This window comes from Pyxicephalus adspersus, chromosome 4 (genome assembly GCF_032062135.1).
Source record: "Pyxicephalus adspersus chromosome 4, UCB_Pads_2.0, whole genome shotgun sequence".
NCBI lineage: Eukaryota > Metazoa > Chordata > Amphibia > Anura > Pyxicephalidae > Pyxicephalus > Pyxicephalus adspersus.
Genome location: NC_092861.1, coordinates 101,186,297 through 101,206,687, shown reverse-complemented (window position 1 = coordinate 101,206,687; position 20,391 = coordinate 101,186,297). Strand labels below are relative to the sequence as shown.

General features: G+C 38.8%; 1 protein-coding gene across 8 annotated transcripts in view; it reads left to right on the top strand.

Annotated features, from left to right (window-relative positions):
• Positions 1-20,391, top strand: part of MAP4K3 (mitogen-activated protein kinase kinase kinase kinase 3) — a 325,471-nt gene that overhangs the window by 70,469 nt on the left and 234,611 nt on the right. For all 8 annotated transcript variants that reach the window (XR_011920413.1, XR_011920412.1, XR_011920414.1 and 5 more), the window contains 3 exons: positions 4,983-5,047; positions 7,948-8,003; positions 8,748-8,795. Coding sequence is in view for 5 of the 8 variants with exons in the window: in XM_072409172.1 (XP_072265273.1) it covers positions 4,983-5,047; positions 7,948-8,003; positions 8,748-8,795 (169 nt within the window). In the remaining 3 variants the exon portion in view is untranslated. The remainder of the gene's footprint in view (positions 1-4,982; positions 5,048-7,947; positions 8,004-8,747; positions 8,796-20,391) is intronic.

Here is a 20,391-nt window from a genome sequence, read left to right as displayed (position 1 = left end):
CTGGAGGTGGATCCGCTGGGCAGTGGCTGTCCCCACAAACAATAACCTAATAAAACCTGTAAAAAATAAATTTTGTACAGGTTTACTTTTGTGTCACAGAGCACCGGAAATTTAATATAAATGTGCAGGTGGTGTTGAGCCCGGAGACTGACAGCCTGCTCTCCTGGGTGCATGAGAATCTCAAGTAATCACATGTAGGTAGTTACTAATGACTGGTGTGTACATGCTGAAGGGCGGGACCCAGGCGGATGACGTAGGAGGATCTTTCCTTCATAGGAAACATAATCAGCACATGAGATGCTGACTGTAGCATGCAGGGGAGCTGGTGTGTAAAGGTGTGGCTCAGCTGTGAGATTTCAGTATGGTATTATTGTTTGCTTCAAGTTCCATTTAAAACTGTAAGTAAGAATCGCATTGAGTCCTTTTGAAGTCTGTCATTTTCTGTCATTTATGGACTTATTCCCTTTTTGTAGGACTAATAGAAATAACATTAAAACTTAAGGAATTGTAACAACTTGTTGTGATTTAAAGTAAGTGGGTTGCTAACCCCAGTGAATGTGCACAAAGTGGTGAAAAATGAAAAAATTTGGGTTGGTTGCTACATTATCACTGTGGTGGTTTTAACTACGATAATAATAACCACATGCTGGCATGAATGTAAAGAGATATGCATGTTGTAAAACCGATTATGAATTAATTGGTCAGCATAACATTTAAGTTGTTTGGCAATGGGTCCTGGAGCACGGTTTTGCAACACTCTTTGAAATCCATATGAAGTGGGTAATAACGGGCTATTAGGCACTATCAAACATGTAAAACATGATGGGACCGACAATTTAAAATGCTATCATATTTATGTTGATACCAAATTGGTAGCAGAGCAAAACATATAACAGCTTCACTGCCACGAATACCGATCTGTTCCCCACCACTGATTCTAACAGAGTGTTGCTAAAAACACAAGCATCAGGTATATTGATGTATATTATGTTTAGTTTAATGTATTTTTTTGTGTTAATGTAGTAATAATTTAATTGATGATAATCATGTAATCTTTTTTTATGGTTGTAGATTCTCTCTCCTCTCTCCTTAGGAAGCGGATATTTCCGCGAAAGGCGTAGAGAGTTAACCCAGAATGTATCCCTCACAGGGACACTCTTAAAAGAGAGATTATTGTTTGTAATAATAATGGTTTTATGTGTTGGAAATGTGCCTTTTAATGTAAATATTAATAAAACTTTGTTTTTTTCATATTATATGTTGTTGATATTGGCCTAAAAAATCCCGCTACAAAAATTGGTGGTGTTCACCGTATGTTCTTTTTTTCTAGGAAATGTAATAATTTAATGGTACAGTTTATAGAAGCCTCAACTAGAAATGATACTCTGCTGGACCTAGTTCTTTTTAGCAATGCAGGGCTTTTAACAAATGTGCATAAAAAAGTGAATCTGGGTAGCAGTCACCATAATATGATATTGTTTAATGTAAGCTGTAAACAGGAAGCAAAAACAGGAAAGAAAAACATTTAATTTTAAGAGAGCAAATTTTCCAATATTAAGGGTGGCTCTCTCTGACTTGGACTGAGAGAGAATATTGGCCTCAAAGAACACAGAACAGAAATGGGAATGTTTTAAGTCTGTTCTACAAAAGCACACTGAAAAATATATTTCAATTTGTAATACATTTAAGAGGCTAAAATTAAAATCTATGTGCCTCAGCTGATGTTAAAAAAGTAAGAAAAGGGCATTCCAAAAACATAAAAATGAAGGATCACCTTCAACATTTGAAAACAATAAAGAATATAACAAAATATGTAAAAAGGAGATAAAATATGCAAAACATCAAAGTGAAAGACATTGCAAAGGAAAGTAAGGCAAACCCCCCAATTAATAGCAAAAAAGATTAGATGTGAGCATGTATGCCCCTCAAAGCAATGGTCCCCAACCCCTGATCTACGGCCCACCTACGGCCAGAAAGACCTTGCTTGGGCGGGCGCATCGGCCAGAGCCATAGACCACGTCTCCTAGAGACATGGGTGGGTGTTTTCTGCCAAAACCCGCCCACTCTCCCATCGCAGGTCTGAGCCTACAATTGGAGAGTGGGCAGGTTTTGGCATCATGACGTCACGCTGGGGAAAAGTTTCTTCCCCTTTGAGTGACACACGGCTGTCTACGCATGCGTAGTCCAGAGTTTGTGCATATAGTGGTCAGTGACCTGCAAAAAGGTGGGAACCACTGCATTAAAGGATGTCTCCGGGTTGGTAACTTGGGCTATAGAAAAGGCAGATTTACGAAACACTTTTTTTTCCCTCTGTGTACAAAAATGAAAAGTCCAAATTCATAATAGCAATGTCACAGTTCTCCCGGGCTTGATTTTCTCTTTCCCCCTTTCTCTCCTAAATATATTTTGAGTAAAGTTCAGTGGGTGACTTTTTTTTTTTTCTTAGCTGGCTCAAGGCACATGGTTTTTACAGGTCGACTCAGCCTCCCATGTTGAACCAGGAAGATTCATTTTTGCCTCTTTTTTTAGGATAGAAAGCAAAAAATGTTATCTTATTCTAGACTTAATCCTAGCCAAGGCAGGTCTTCTGAGCTCTTGCAGGTGGGTGTTAACTTGCACCGCCATATTGGTTGTAGGTCTCATAATGGCATGTCTCATGGCAGTTCTTCAATTGGTCCATATGGTATTTTTGCTTTGGATGTATATTCAAGTAAAAAAAAAAAAAAAGGAGAGGGGTTTAAGGAAGGGTTCTTACAATTATTATCAAAAAACACTTGTTGCCTAGCCTTGTTAAATAGGATTTTGAAGAAAGAGAAGAGGAATAGAGTAGGCTCTTGCCGCAAATGAAATATAATAAAGGTTTATTTATCAGAAATATTGTGATTCTAATACCATAGAATTCCTATGTTATGAGGGGATTGGATCAAACCACAAAATCATAGACACATAAATACAGTGTTTAAACTTTACAGTTGATAAATAAATAGATTTAAAATCTCACAACCTGACGCGTTTGACCAGTAGGGCTTCTTCAGGGGATTTTTTAAAATCAGAGACATAAGGAAAGGGTAGCAATAGCTAGTGGATACAGTCGAAGGGGAATAAAATAAAACACAATAAGTATATAATATCAATTAAAGTGAAAAGACAACAGATATTCAATTTGGTATCAAGAGTATGTATAATCATGGGTACAAAAAGGAGAAAAAAAAACAAACAAATCAATCACAAATCGCACAGCCCACACCTTAGTACCCCAAAAGAGGGAAACATGGAGAGAAAAAGTCAGTCATCTGAATAGGTTCAAAGGGAGATGGGGATTGTTTTGATAGAATATGTAATGCACTTAATTTAGAGGCTGTAGATAGTTGTAAGTATCCAATCAATGTGATTCTTGGGGTCAATCTTGGTGCTGTTTGGTATGCTGATGTAGGCTAGAAAACTGTATATATAAACAAATACTTCGTTCCTATCTATATGAGTAAATCAATGAGTAATTCATCAATGATTTCATAATTAGCAAAATAATTTAGCATACCTTGATTGTTGTTTAAGAATAGTTGAAGTATAGTTTTTAGATTAATCTAACAGTTTTGTACTGGTCCAGGAAATTTAGCATCCTGTAAATTATAAAGTGTATGTTAAGAGGATGATGGAACTGGTTATCTATTATCTTAAGAGTAGCAATTGGAGAATAAGGTACTCACATAGAGATATATATGTGATTTTATATTCTGAAATTCAACATAGTTCTATGTCCTTAATTGACTTGTAGTTATATTCAATTTTGTCTGTTTGCTTTAGGATGTTATTAGAATTGATGTGGTAATGAGGTATTATTCCAGGAAATAAGTCCTGTTGGTTGTAACAACAAGTTATAATAGGCATACTAATATGGTGCAACTAACTCTATACAGTTATGTGTTATAACTAGAGTTGTATGTATTTTTAAATGTCCATAACTATGTGTTATAACTAGAGTTGTATTTATTTATAAATATCTATAAAAGTGTAAACTTTTACATACTCGGGTTCAGCATAGATCAAGGTCCTTTATTTCTTGATATGTTCAACTAATAATAAGCTGTATGCCTAAATCAAAATTAAACGAGTCTTAATTAATTAAGAGTCAAAGGATGGTGAATTCCCTTCGTAAAAGCCACAGCATGATAATATGGGTGATTTACTTACATGGGTAAGGAGAATACATACAGGTAGGTGAAAGCTATTGTTTCTCTACTATTGAATGAGCAAAAGGAAAGAGAAAAGAAATAAAAATTCAGTATAAATGCCACTTAATGCGCTGATTTTTTTTTTTTTTTAAAAGGGGTCTGAGGATGGTAAGTCAAATGTTTGCAATAATAATATGTCAAAGGAAGGAAATACCTAAAAAGATAGATATCATAAAATGTTTGACTAGGAACAGTATGTTATAAAGATGTAATATTGTGATATTATTATTGTAGGATTGGTGTGATAATGATAATTTTGTGAGTAATGGTAAAAAGAAAAAAGTGTAAAAAAGAAGATAACTGATGATAAGCATTTGTGCCAAAAAAAAGCTTATCTTTTTCCTTGCACAGGACCTGCAAAAAATAAATGTCCATGCAGGTGAAGGTGTTTAATAAATAAAAAAATCCTATCCACCTTCTGTCTTTATTCTCTTGCTTTTTATGGCATTATTAACCCATTTCATACCTGTTAAACCCGTGTGGAACGCTGCAGCCCACCACATGTTTGAAATAGCCCTTAATCTTTTTAGTTTTGGCAGCATTAAGCTCTGCTGGGAAAATGTTATACATTTGCAAAGAAAGGCAGGCAGGACAAATACAGGAAATTATTCAAAATAGAATTTTAAAGCATTGGCTGGGGTTATAGCCATTTGTATAATTAAAATGTGTATTATAGTAAATGATTTTCCCTGTGTAATTCACATGATATTTTTTCACATTCGGTAATATTTTTTGTTTCTGTTTTATCAGGAGAGATAAGCTTTGGATTTGCATGGAATTCTGTGGAGGAGGATCTTTACAAGATATATACCATGGTAAGAATATATGTTAAAAAGTATAGTTTTGGGAAAAGTGGGTAAAATAGTAGTGAGGAAGGGTAAGACTTTCTGAGAAGTTTTATAACTGACTGTGACTCCTACATTGCTGTTAGTATGGAGATGGGACCCTGCGCAGCCCCGAACTGTTGGCTTTCCAACAGTGTTGTGACAGTGTTTTTATAATAAAGCAAGTACCCTGTACTTTGGACTGCTGATGACTTTCTTTCACTAAAATTTTGCCCTTTAGTTATTAAAGTCACAAAAGGTTAAAATGCATAGTTTCTTACCATTGTAGCATGCATTATTATTATTATTATTATTACACAGTATTTATATAGCGCCATCATTTTACGCAGCGCTGTACAAAGTCAATAGTCGTGTCACTAACTGTCCCTCAAAGGAGCTCACAATCTAATGTCCCTACCATAGTCATATGTGAAAAATGTAGTCTAAGGTCAATTGTTAGGGAGAAGCCAATGAACCTAACTGCATGTTTTTGGGATGTGGGAGGAAACCGGAGGAAACCCACGCAGACACGGGGAGAACCTGCAAACTCCATGCAGATAATGTCCTTGCTGGGGATCGAACCTGGGACCTAGCGCTGCAAAGGCCGGAGTGCTAAACCCTGACCCACCGTGCTGCCCACATATAGTCATATGCATGTAGTATAGTCATGCACATGTGTAGTCTCTCAGGTATATTATAAAATTAAATAGAATTTTTATAATAATATTATAAAAATAAATAGAATCTTATAAACCACTCCAGATTTAGGGGAATGCAAAACTCACATGACAAATCTCAAATATTCAGATGTAAAATCTTTATTATTTTACATTTTGTATTTTTATTGAGAACAAACTGAGACATTAGCACAGTCAGTGGAACCAAAATTATTTACCACTGTTAACCTCCTTAGCGGTAATCCCGAGTGTGGCTCGGGGTTAATTTTCAGTACCAAAAGTGGTAACTCGAGCCACACTCGGGGTGAAATTGCCAGGGAGTTTAAAAAGCTTACCTAATCCTCATGTGCCTGCGGCGTCCTCCATTGATGCCCGGCATCTCTTTTCCCTGACAATGCCGGCCTGGCATCTCTGTAATCTAGTGTCCCTGGAATATGAACGTTGGGAGCACGAGGCCAAGGGAAGCAGATGTGGGACCAGGCGAAAAAAGTAAAATACTAAGTATTTTTAAATGTACCACTTTTACATTTGAAAATACTTAATAGTCATACCGCCAGGGAGGTTAATGTATGGCTCCTTGTGCCTGTATGCACTCCTCTGGGCATGCTTCTGATGAGACGGGGGTTTGTGCCCTAGAGCAGAGGTCCTCGGTCCCCACCAGTGGTCCGTGGCTATCTGGGGGGGCACAGCGGCCGGAGCCGCGGACCACGTCTTCCGCGCATACTCAGAGAGGTGCACCGGTTGTGTCCAGAGACACAGACCTGCGATGGGAGAGCAGGTTCTGGCATCATGACGTCACTCTGGGGGGAAGTTTCTTCCCCTTTAAAGTGACACACGGCTTCCCGCGCATGCAAGATCCGGAGTCCGTGCGTTTAGTGTAGTGGTCCGCGACCTGCAAAAGGTTGGGGACCACTGCCATAGGGGTTCTCCTCCCAGACCTCAATCAGGGCATTGGGGTAAGCTCTTGGTTTGGTTAGCTACTTGTTGGAGTCAGATGTACCAATACATAATGTCCCAGAGGATGTCTGTTGTATTATTGTTTGGGTAACTTCAGATCAGTCAATGACATCTATGCTTACATCATCAAAGAACTGCCTACACACTCTATCCACATGAAGCCAGGCATTGTTCTGCACCAGGGGGAACCTAGCCCTCACTTCACCATCTAAAGGTCTGAGGATTTGATTCTGGTGACAAACAATCATGGTACTATTAGCTACCATGTTTGGGTTTTTGCAGCCTTCCAGGGCTATATACCTTCCAGAACATCACAGACCCACTGCCAAACCAATCTGTTATGCTGGTTGATTATGTAGGCAGCATAATGGTGAACACTGCGTCTCCTGACTCTTTCACATCTTTCACATTTTTCACATTTGTTGACTGTGAACCTGCTCTCATCTGCGTAGTGAATGAGGCACCAATGGCCTGCCGGTTTTACATTGTTTACTGGTGAATACTAATTGAGCGTAATGGTTCTAAGCTTTGAGCACGTGCCCTATTACAAGATGTTGGACCCATGTGCCATCTTCGAGGAGTCAGTTTCTTACAATTTAGTCAAAAACATGCACACAAGTGGCCCAATGAAGTTCATGTTGTATATCTCCTTTTCCCACTTGAAAGACACAGATACTGCTGTTGGATTGTTCACCTTCCACAACCCTCTCCAGCTATAGTAGGTGGAAAATGTAGGGAAACAAAACGGGAAGGAAATCAAGAAAGAAAGATAAGTTTATTTTAACAAAACACTATCAGGGATATGCAAACATAAACATACAACAGATCCCACATTATAAGCAATGCAATGTAAACCAGTCAACTCATGTGAATATATCAAAATAGCAGTTAGAACTTTAAAAGTACATTTATTATTTGATGTGTTTTAGGAGAACTGGTATTTTATAGTAATATTGCATGTTGCATTTTTTAAAAACATATATATATATATATATATATTTATATGCTATCACAACCTAATATGCCATTTATACACTTGAAAGTAAAGAAACATGTCTTCAAAACATATGTATATAATAACATCTAAAAATCAGAACATGCCCCTGATTAGCTGCCCAAAATTTCCAAACACGTGTAATAAATCTGTCTGCTTTGTAGTTCATCTTTCTTTGTGCTTTCCCTTGTTCTCACAGATAAAGTGTATGTAGAAAACTATATTATTTGCCTAGAAGTATCTTATTTTTTTTCTCACCACAGTAACTGGGCCCCTCTCAGAACAACAGATTGCCTATGTTTCCCGAGAAACGCTGCAGGTATGCTGTCTGTCAGTTGCAGTTTGTGATTCAGAAGTTACCCTGAGGTTTTTTTTTTGCCCCAATAATCCACAATATGCAATACCTAATGTTGTTGTTCTAACTGTACATTGTATTCGGTTGTGTAAGCAAACAGTTCAGCCTGCCATAACCTAATTGCTAATCTTTTGTGCTAGACATTGTTCAGTCTTTTAATAGGTATTTTAAGGTAGATCTAATCCACTTTCAGCTTCTTCTTATCTTCATGCACATTCTCCAGAGTCCTCTGCACATCATTACTCCTGATCAATTTTCTAATCGCAATGGTGTACCATGCACTTGCAATGCATGATGCTTCAGATAACCACTCAGGCCTACTTTGTGTAGAGAGTTTTCTGTCAGTGAGTCTCCTCAGCCTGTCTTATACTCTAATTTGTATCTTTTGCTCTTGAACCTCTGCCTGCAGAACTGAGTTTGGCTTTTTTTAGGCTTTTCTATTGGATTTTTCAGCCTGCAAACACTTCACAAAAGCTCTGTAAAAAAGACTTCTATATAGCTTTGAAATGGAAATGCTTGTTACTGCTATGCAAGTTTTTTTTTAAGTGTTATTTGTTTTCCCTTCCAGTTTTCATTTTTTTTTCATATTTAGGAAAGGGGCTGTCAAGCCTTGTTGTCTGTTGGCAGTGGTGCAATCTCTTTATAGGCTCTTTAATTTAATCAACAATTTGCACTAACATTATCTAAACCATTTCTGTGTTCTTTCAGGGTTTGTATTATCTTCACAATAAAGGAAAAATGCACAGGGATATAAAGGTAAGAAACAATCTAATATTATATTAAAATATTGCTATATTTTTTTATTTTTTGTTTTACCAATTGAAAATACTATTTATAGGACAAATCTTTTTTATGCAATTCCTGTGCAGAGTGTCAGTAATTATTTAATAATAGACAGTAATGTATTTAGACAAAGTGCAAACTGGGCAGGGGATTTAAAATCTCTGCTTCTACCTCCTTTTACTGCCACCACAGGGCACTCGAAATAATACACAGGGACAGTTGTTGTGCTAGCCTTTCAGGGTTTTAGAGTTGGATGCAATTTTGTATGAACTCGCAATACATGTGAGTTTAAAAATGTAAAAAAAAAAGTTAAAATTTCCTTTTTCATAGATAATAAGAAAGTTTTTTTCTGCTTTAAAGCTCTAGGCAGACATCAGATTACTGTTACCGTAACAATATTTAGTCTTTCCAGTGACAGATGAGCAAACAATGTTTAAACTGAAGTTTAAGATTAGCCCAGTGAGTAGTTCTATATTGTGAAGTCCACCTAAACTTTAATGTAATCTGACACCCGCCAATAATTTGGATTTTCAATATAGTACCTAACAAGAAATGTTTAAATTTCATTTTTTTTTTAAAAAATGGAACTTTCACAACCAATGTGGATAATAACATCAGGATATATATATTTAAATATATATTAATATAAATATATATTATTTAAATAATATATACACACACACACACACACAAAAAGAGAATTGGTGCAGTATGTTCGTATGAAATTCGTTTAAAAAAATATATATATCCTGATATGTTATTAAATGTGCTATATACTATATTTTTCTATGCTCTCATTATCCCTTGAGGATGCCCAGAGGGCGAAAGCGTCAGGACATGGGACCTATCATGATAACACTGTTCATCCTCCTTCCTCCCTCTCTTTGGGTAGAGGAAAAAGAAATTCATTAAGTTTTGCTAAACACTTCTTTACATATCTGACTCCTTGTATTTTTCTGTTGGCCTATTGTCTGATTACAAAAACTATGACAATAACCAATTGTTAGGCTGAGCATCTTCATTATTTGGGAAAATATTGTCACTCACTTTTATGTTGGGTTTGCTAGTTTGCCATTTTCTACAACCTTGAAAGTTGCAAAAGTGCTTATTCCAGTGACTGCAGAACGCAATGGAAAAGTGTTGGACCTGTTTTCACTGTCATTAGTAAATATTTAAGCAGTCAAAATCTTGAGATGGACTGACTATTCCAATTGTTTAGGTGCGCAGAAGACGCAACACTGGAGGCTTTGGGTTAACCAGTTCAAATTTAAATTCTTCATGGTTTAAGATAGATTCAGCAATTTTGACAGCTAACACAGTTAAACAGAATTTAAGCTTTGGAATGGTATATGCAGGGTTCAGTGTCTGCTTGGACTTAACCAGAGTGAAACTCACACTTGCTTTGCCACTCAAATCTATAACTGAGCCTATGGCTTTAATGGATACACCCGACAAGACATGGACCACTGTTACGGTGGCACTAGTTTTGTACATAGGAGCGTGGTATCTGACGTTGTTTTAACATTTTTGGGGATTCCTTTAATCATTCCCATCTTTGATGTTTCTCTCTGGGTAGTTAGGTTTGCCATTCTGTGTTTTCAGTAGCGGACTTAGTAGTATCCTACTAAAAAGTAAAAGGTTTTATGCAACTCAGTGAATCTTTAAAACAGTCAACACTGTTACCTAAAAAGTGAATGTGTTTTTCTTGACATCCAAAAAAAACTGAAATTACCTTGCACAGGAGAAATGTCAGTCTCCGGCGTAAGTCACTTAACATTTAGGCTTAGTCTACACGGACTGTTTCCCCAGCGTTTAACCTGAGGCTTTTAAAGCCCTTGTTTGAAATCCCCATGCATTACAATAGGTTAATTTACACCAGGACGTTTCCTTGAGGCACGTTTATGACATTTATCCTAAATGTTGCATGCAATGTTTAAAAAATTAAAAACGCTGGGTTAAGGCTGGAAAACCCCTGGAAATGCAGGTAAACGATTCTATTGATATAAATGGGACGGTTTCCTGTATTTTTGAGCCTTTAATATGCAAATTAGTTCAAAATGCAGGGAAACCGCGGCATAGGCGTTTTCCAGCATTTTAAAGCCAAGCTTTAAAACGGTAATAAGTGCATAAAAACGGATATTAACGCAATAGGAACCTTTACATACGTTTTTAAAAACGTCCATGTAGACCCAGCTTTACATAATTTTTATCAGAGTTTGAATGCTGATGCAAGCAACAAGCATTTCTTTAGTTTTTTAAAAAAAGATTGAGTGACTTCTTCTGTAGGCAGAGATTTAAGTCAATCATAGAACATAGAAGTTCCTTTCAGCAAACTGATGTACGTCAGATTCAAATTCCTATTTACCACCTTGACAGTCCTCCATTCATAAATCTCCACTGTAGGAGAAGAGTTCACAAAAACGTGAACATACTTCCAGTAGTCTAAGTTTGTCATTGATAACATTTTTTTTTTTTTTTGGAAACTCTTTTTTGGGGATTTTCAAATAAAGACAATACATGAAAATAGGAAGGACATACAACATATACAACAACATATAGCAAGGAAAATGCAACAGAACATATAAATTACAGAAATAAAAAAAAAAAACAAACAAAAAAAAAAAACCTTCACACATATAAGGACTAAGTTGGAACTAACAATACAGTAACAAATATAAACCTGTGTGTAAAACAATGAAACAATGAACATTCTCTCAATCCTTTCATAACGTTTTGTGCGTTATATACCATGTAGAGTATTTAAATCTGAAATTTAGAGTATCATGAATCTGCGCTTGTTCATCTGCACTTAGTTCACGAAAAATAAAGTTCATGTTTGAAAACAAAGGTGTTGACTACCTTATCCACCCCTCAGTGGGCCACCAATCTAATCTGTCCCTTTCATATTCAGGGAGAGGATCACATAGGAGAAAGTAGGTGGATCCTGTTAAATCCATGCAGCTAAAATAGCTCTCCTTGCTGCCAATAAGCAGGTATTGATGATAATATATATATTAATATAGTGAAAGAGTATGTTCCACCAAAGATAGTTACCCCAGAGGCTTAGATGGAGTACACTCCGGTGTGCCCAGCCTGGATTAGTGCTAAGGAAAAAATCAGAAGAGAAAGAGAAAGACAGGCTTTTGTGGGGCACAGTAATTTTATTAAAAACTTAAACTTTATTTATGTTGAAAATCCTAAAACTAGACAGAGGTCTTCTATGTTAGTCCTAGACTAACATTGGTATCCTGGTCTTATGAAACTACATGGGTAGTATTATTGGTGAATCAAATCCTGTTTACAACAATAAACTTGTTTCCCACCCGACGCATTTCGTCCCGCAAGGCTTCGTTAGGGGTTATTTGGGAGACCTTCAGAATTAGAGAGAAGTATGTAATGAATATCAACAGTAGAATATGTTTGAAAGAGTCTCTTGGTATTAGAACGCAGAGTAGTGCTGTAAAGGCTTACTTGGTAATATTGCTGAAACCTTTTTGCCGGGAAAGACTTGATGCCAGTTACTACTTGAAAAATAGCCTACTCATAAAATCCAATGATGAAAATACTATATAATGAAAAGTAAAGAGGCAATACTGTAGGTAATATATCGTAAAGAAGGATAGATTAGTAAAATAACTTTTTATGAGTATGTAAGTTCTGATCACATTAAAGGCTTTCCCCGCGAGTATAGAAAGAGAAAGTTCTATTTTTCTTCCATGATGGTAATGGGTGATAATGGGTAATGGATCCTAAATAAAATACATAATAATATCCCGATTGGGGAATTGGCCATTGAATATGCATACAAGGAATGTTATCTCAATTACCTTTGAGCACTCCAATTTATACTCTTCCTTTTAGATTTTGTTACCACTGATGCACAATCATGGGTCTTAAAGCTACTCTGTTAGAAACGTTACACACCCCATATTCAGTAAGTACTTATTACTAGCCTTTTCTCTTTAATTAACAAATAACACAATACGCCAATCGGGATATTGATATATAATTTTATTTAGGATCCATTACCTATTATCTTTTCTACATTATGAAAAGATCCAATGGTGAAAGTACTACATAATGAAAGGATTGGAGACAATACATATATATTATTATAATTATATTCAGTGTTCTCCCCAGAAATTTTTTTAAGCACGGTGGCGGGAAGCTGTCGCCAGCTGATCAAATAGGGGGTGTGGCAAAACATGGCAAACTTAGTGCTCCCAGTTATGCCCTGGGTATCCAGTAACCTCTTATTTTTTCAGTGTTCTACCTTCTCCCTACACTTTGTTCCAACTTTGTAATGCCTGCCCTATTAGTATATCTAAATTTTCCATTCTATGTATTTTGCCACAATTGTCCTATGCCGTGTGTTGTGACCCAACTTCTAGTGTTGCACCTCCAACACAGCCCAGACTTGTAGTTTGTCTCCTGCACTCCACTGTGTATTGACGTCTGGTGTGCCGAGCAGATAATCTGTTCACTTTGGGAGGGGGTGAGAGTCATCCCTAGCTCACTCTCCCAAGAGTCCAGAAAAAGGGATGAGAACCTACTAGGTGGCCTGTTTAGCATAGAGTAAATCCGGGAAATAGCATGTCTGCAATCATCTTTCCCAGCGCAACGTCTCTCAAAGGCAGACAAAGATTCCCTAAATGTAGGTGCAGGTGGCAGAGATTGCAAAAAGTGTGATAATTGTGCCGCCCTCCAGAAGTGAAGACCAAAGGGGGAGGTCACAGGATCTGAGATCCTCCATCAAATACCAATGGTCCCTTCCCAGGAAACTTACTGCCCTGTCTAGGCTGGCCTCCCGTAGCATGAGAAATCTCCTATTTTCTACTCCTGGAGTAAAAAGCAGGATTCCTAATGACTGGTGTTAAAGGGCTGGGTTGAGGGGAGATATCTGCAGTTGGGAAATATTTGCTACCAATACCACATGTTGCCCTTATCAAGGGGTGGTTTCCCACTGTCTGTCTCAGAGAGGAATATACCCCCGGGACATATCTCAATTCGGTAGAGCAGAAGCTCTGTTCCATAGGGTCCCACTGTTTACTCTCCGTGTGTGTGCACCAGTCCACAATACGCACTAAATGTGAGGCTGCATAATATAAAGAAAAGTTAGGGACACTTACACTCACTTAGGCCCAAACCAAGAAAAAGTATGGGAGATCCACTGGTCAAGGTCTTTAGACATTTTTTGTAACACAGGTGTGAAATTCAGTGGAAAAAAGTTTGTCTATGTCAGCGGTTAGTTGGACCCCTAGGTAACTGATTGAACCAGTGGCCCATTTAAAGGGAAAGGAGGCGGCTCTTTGTCTTCTGTAATGTGAGGTTAAGGGCTGCGCATTTGGAGATGTTTACTTTAAAATTAGACAGGTGACCATAGGTTTAAAGCTCCTGCATGAGGTTGGGTAGAGACACCACGGGCCTAGACAGAAAGATCATCGGCAAAGCCGCAACCTTATGCTCCGATGTGTCAGACTGCAGTCTCGATATATCCGTAGAAGCACGGACTCGGCAGAGGATTGATTCAAGGGTCAGTAAGAAGAGCAACGGGGACAGGGGCCATCCCTGCCTCGTGTCATTAGAAATTGGTAGAGGTTTAGATAAAAATCCATTAACTCGGACTGAGGCTATCGGTTGTGTGTACAATGAACCAATCCAAGATGTCCCCTAATCCAGTATACCTCAGAGTTTGCATCATGAATTGCCAGTCCACTCTGTCGAACTCTTTCTCTGCGTCAGTTGGCAGGAGGAAAGCTGGGGCTTGGGTACGTTGGGAAGCTAAGATCCAGTTTACTACTCGCATCTTGTTGTCTCTTGCCTCTCTAGTGGGGACAAACCCAACCTGGTCAAAACGTATCAATTTACCTAATAGGGGTTGCAATCTATTAGCCAAAAGTTTTGAAAATAATTTCAAGTCTTGATTGAGTAGGTATTTTGGCCTATAACTCTGTTACAGTACATACTGAGGGATGTGGGCACTAAGTGAGTCCTTTGATAGTGTTCCCCCTGACAGAAGCGAGTTAAATTCAGCTAGAAAACGGAGTGAAAGAATTTCCTGAAAGGTTTTGTAGTATTTTAAAGAAAAGCCATCAGGTCCAGGCGACTTCCCCGAGGCTACTAAACAACTATCACTACCTTATGAGCTTCCCAAATCAACATGGGGCTCATTCCTGGTGTCTCGTTAGTTAAAAAGTAAGAAGAAAGCTCCTTAGAGACGTCTGTTGAGACCTCCTTCAGGAGGGACTCGTTCAGCTTCTAGTTCCACACCTTAGGAGAAAGGTGTGGAAGTGAAATATGGAGGAATATCGATGCATGGTCTGAAAAAGTTGCAGTCCCTATAGAGCAGTCATGAACTTGTATCGGGTCAGAGTGAGGGATCCAAAAATGGTCAATGCGTGAGAAGCTCTGGTGAGGCCTAGAGAAAAAGATGAAGTCTCTATCCAAGAGATGCAAGATTCTCCAAACATCAATCATTTGATGACGAAGCATTGCCCATTTAATGCGGCCTTGTCCTGGCATCCCCCTGTCAGAATTGCAGGAAACATCTGCAGCAGGGTCTGGGTCAAAGTTAATGTCCCCACCCAGTATAACTTGGCCCTCGCAAAATTCATCTAGTCTCACCAGAGCTGCGGAGAGAAAGAATGCCTGGGCTGTGCTGGGGGCGTATACCGTGGCTACAGTGACCACCTGGTGGTCAAGCAATCCCTTGACAAACCGCAACCGCCCATCAGCATCACAATACATATCTTTGAGAGACCAAGAAAGCCCATCAGACAGTAAAATACATACACCCTTGGAGCGAGAGTCAGGGGAGCAGCTATGGTACACTGTTGGAAACCTACGATGCCAAAGTTTTGGTAGTTTGTCACTCCGAAAATGACATACTTAAATAGATAGTAGGTTTGGTTGAAAAAAGACATAAGTCCATCAAAATCAACCACAAGTGAAAAAAAAATATCCCAGATATAAAACCCCATAAGACATAGTTGGTCCAGAGGAAGGCAAAAAAAACCCTGGTACAATTTGTTTCAACAGGGGAAAACCTTGATTCCTTGAGTCAATCCAATGTTCCCTGGATCAACAGTCACTGTTATTTTTACTTTAAAGCCTTAATACCCAGTTATAGTCTGTGCTTCTAGAAAAACATCCAGCTTTTTCTTAAAGCAATCTATAGTAAATACTGAAACTACTTCCTGAAATTCAAGAAAATGTGTTTCTTGAATGAAGGCCACATGCGTTCTGAACCGGTGGAGTCCAGAGAACAGGGATGAGCGTTTCTCTGGGGTATTCAAACCTTTCATATTTAACAAGGTAATTTTAAGTGTCGCCATTCCGGGACTGGACCGTGAGGGGCGAAAAAAAATGTTGAATTCTAAGTGGGTTATTAGGTCAATGAGACACAGATAACAAAGAGGGGGGGTGGAAGTGACAAGGGAAGATTAAAGAGGATATAAGGAATATCCTACCAATACAATACAGGTACCAGGAAGTACCTGTCAAAATGCAATGAGCTCAAATAACAAACCCCAGGTAGGATCGGTTAGGGAGGTATTCTAAAGTGCCCAAAAACCTCCTCACTATATCAACCATAAGGTAGAGACTGTGAAGGCTCAGAAATAACTGGGTGAGCTCCTGCTTCCTGTAACATGCATAAAACTAAACTGTAACATGCATAAAACAGCCATATGCAAATAAATCAGTGTGAACGTGACTACACAGAGAAAGTGGTGTCACCACAGCCTTGGCCACCAAGTTTTGCAGCTATAAGAACATACAGTAAAAAAACAATCAAAGAGCAGTGGATATACTCATGTTGAGGACGTAGCAGCTCCTAGTTTTGCTTTCTTCTGATGACTGCGTTTACGTTGAACCGACCATCCTTCTCTGATCGACGCATCAAGGATACAAGGACTTTTCGGCCAGTCTGGGAGATGTACAGGAGGCAGGGCAAAAGTGGCCAAAAATGATGGAAGATCAGTAATAGATCCAAAAGCTGCAGATGCTCCTTCTTTATGTGCCAGTAATTGAAAAGGGAATTCCCAGCGATATTGAATCCCATGTGCATACAGGGTATCCAGAAGGGGGGGCAGGGCTCTGCACAGCGCCAAAGTGTGCTGGGACAAATCTTGAAGCTACATTATGCGGGAGCCAATAAAATTGATATTCTCTTGTGTGCGGGCAGCTTGCAAGATTTCCTCTTTAGTTCGATAAGATGCCAATTTGCAAACCACATCTCTAGTCCCTCGAGTCCTGGGGCTTTTAACCAGGAACCCGATGGGCCCTCTCCACTCCAATTGGGGAATTCTTAGGTACTCCCAAGACACTGTTAAATAGGGATGTAACCGCCTCTATTAAATGTTGAGAATCATTCGATTCAGGGAGTCCGCCTATGCGGATGTTGTTACGCCTGTTTCTGTTTTCCAGGTCATCCTGCAATAGTATAAGGCGCTGTAGAAGCATGGTATGCTCATTCAGTACTTCCTGCTGCTGATCATTAGATTTGGCCAGGCTCCCAGTAATCTCCTCAACCGCCATTACTCTGGTCCCCAGATCCCTCCAGCAATTTCCTTTTTAACAGTGCCCTCTATGCGATGAATGCAGAAATCCAGGTCAGCCCTAGTGAGGCCTCAAGTGGCAGGGGTAACTTCCCCTGTCATATCAAGAGAGAGTGCAGGTGAAGATGGGGGACTGGAGGACAACAGTGAGCTTCTTTCAGTGTCCTGGCCTTGTGTAGCATGTGGAGGTGAGGCAGCGGTGACATTACTTACAGTCCTAGGTTTTTTGCGCCTTGCATCACCAGCCGGCGCCATCTTGGAAGTCTGGGGAGAGGGAGTTGCCGGATCCGATTTAGTGAAAAAACTCTCCATAGCCCGGGATTCGCAGCGATCGCTTTTGGTCTGTGCGGTCCCCGTGTGTCTGCGACCCATGTTCAGCGGGGAGACACTCTGGGAAGGCTGTGTGTGGGTGTCGGCGGCTCAGTGCTGCGGGAGCTCTCCTAAGCACGGCTTACCAATTCCGGCGCATGCGCAGTCTCCCAAAAAAAGAAATGCTATTTACCATAGGAGCTGATTCAAGTTTATGTACCAGGGATTCTAATGCTATTCTAAAGAGGAGCGGTGAAAGTGGACAACCCTGCCTTATCCCTTTCTGTGATATTGCAACATCATAAACCTGGAGTGCTCACCCGAACTGTGGGGGACTTATATGTGTCAGCAAGCAAGCAAGCTGAAAAAGGGGCCCTGAAGGCCTACTCACCTTAGAACTGTGAGTAACTATTTCATATTGACATTGTCAAATGCCTTTTCAGCATCTATTCCCAATATAGCTAGATCTTTATCTGGGTGGAGTTTAGCATATTCAAGAACAGCCAATACTCTTTAACAATATTAGTCACTGGCAATCTACCTTTCAAGCACTCTACCGGTACAGGCAATATAAGGGAAGGAAGTAGTATGGCAAGGCTATCTGCCATAATTTTTGATAATATTTTTGCATCAACATTCAAGAGGACCCAGGTAACCTGGGGTCTCTGTCTACGTTTATATAGGCATCCTTGCCTTTAGCAAAGTATTCCCTGGATCCCCACATACAATTTTTTCTTATAATCAAGAACAGTAAAAACATTATCTTTCATCATTTTACTGAATTCTGCAGTGTATCTTTCGGGACCTGGTGCTTTAACATTGGCCATATTAAGGATTGTTGAATAAATTTCCAACATGCTTATAGGGGAATTTAGAAAATTGTTTTGCTATGCCATCAAAGAAGGCATAATTTACATCTATAGGGGTTGTGGTGTACAGAAATTGATAGTACAAGGTGAAAGATATTTTTGTTGTACTAATTTGTTACCATAACAGTGGAAACGTACATTAATTGAATTTGAAGTGTTCATATTTTTCAAGCCAATCTTGAAATTGCTCTTTTGCCTCATTCCATCTGTTTTTGGTGTGTTCAGTTGGATTATCTAACATGCATTGTTGTGCTTCCTGAGGCCTTTAAGTGGCCTGACAATATTTTGTATTGGTTAGTTTCCTGAGAGCTGTAAAAAAAGCAATAATTTGACCCCTTAAATATGCTTTGCCAGTTTCACAAAATAGTGTGGGTATAGACAGGTGTTGAGAATTTACATTTGTAAAATCCTTTAGGCTGAGCGAGCCTTCATCTGAAATTTTGGGTCAGTATACAGAAAGGAGGGAAAACGCCATATAATGTCATCCCCCAAGAATTGAATATTTAACCTCCACCGAGATTGGATCATGATATGAGATGATCATGGTGTTGATTGCTGGGGAATCTGTAATATGCAGGAGCTGGTCTGAACAAATAAGATGTACATATAGAGTACATGGGAGTAAAATGTATATTGATGTTCCAGAGGATATCTCAGACACCATGCATCATGTGAATGTAGAAAATTAGCAAAATCCTGGAGATGCGTAGAGGATATATGGGGTCTGTTTACTGAGTTGAAAGGGGCAGTAACCACTCTTGGAAAAATTGTTATACCCCTCCTTCTTCCCCCTATGCATGACAGAATTAAAATCAACTCCTACCACTTTAAATGTTTCATGGTCTGGTGAAAGCCTGACTGACAAATCTTGGGAAAACTTTAAAGAACCAGAATTTGGCACATTATATTGACAAGATCAATCTTTATAAGTGCCAATCTCCTTTGATCATCTTTTTTGAAGGAGTGCACCTGGCCAGGAAAAGGTTTGTGTAAAAGAATCATTACTCTCGCTTTGTGGCTGTCTGAGAGGGAACCATACACATCTCCCACCCAATGTTTTTTCATCTGAAATAAATTCTGGGTACCCAAATGGGTTTCCTGTAAAAAGACAATATCCGCCTTCAGTGTTTATTTAGATGACACAACGTAGACATTGGGTTTATTGGGTGAATGCAACCTCTTTACACTCAAGGAGATTATTTGCATGGATAGCAATCATAGGCAATGAGATTTTGAAACAACATTACAACCAGACCAGCCAGTTGACGAAAAACTGTAGCTAAAGAGTGTCAGTGGAAAAAATATGGTAAAGATATTCCCAACAGAGTATCTGTCAATTAACTGTTACAATAGGCAACCTGATGAAGCTATATTCACAGTAAAGGATACAGTGCAGATGTAAAACAAATTTGGTAAACAAATGTCTGAAAAAAAACCCTTAACATTAGCAATTGGGTATGTAGCATAGCACAACATAAAACAGCGACAGGAAAATCAAACCAAAACATTGATCCAAGTAGAGACTTTCCTTTTTTCCTCATGGAATAGAAATCTGAGTGATAAATTAACATACAATAACGCTCACACACTCAAAGGGACCTGCACTAAATGCAACTCCAATGACTATTAAGTACCACAGCCCATAGACGAAATTCGAAGAAGTAGGGTAGTTGAGTATGCCAAAGTTAAACTAATTTTACACTGGAACAACTTTCAGTATAGAACTTTTATGTGATTTTTTTTTGATACTTCTGCTGAGTAATCTGTAAAGGTTTGTAGTGCATGCCCATTCATAGTAAGATTATGCTAGGTGCAAAAAGCTTTAAGAATTTT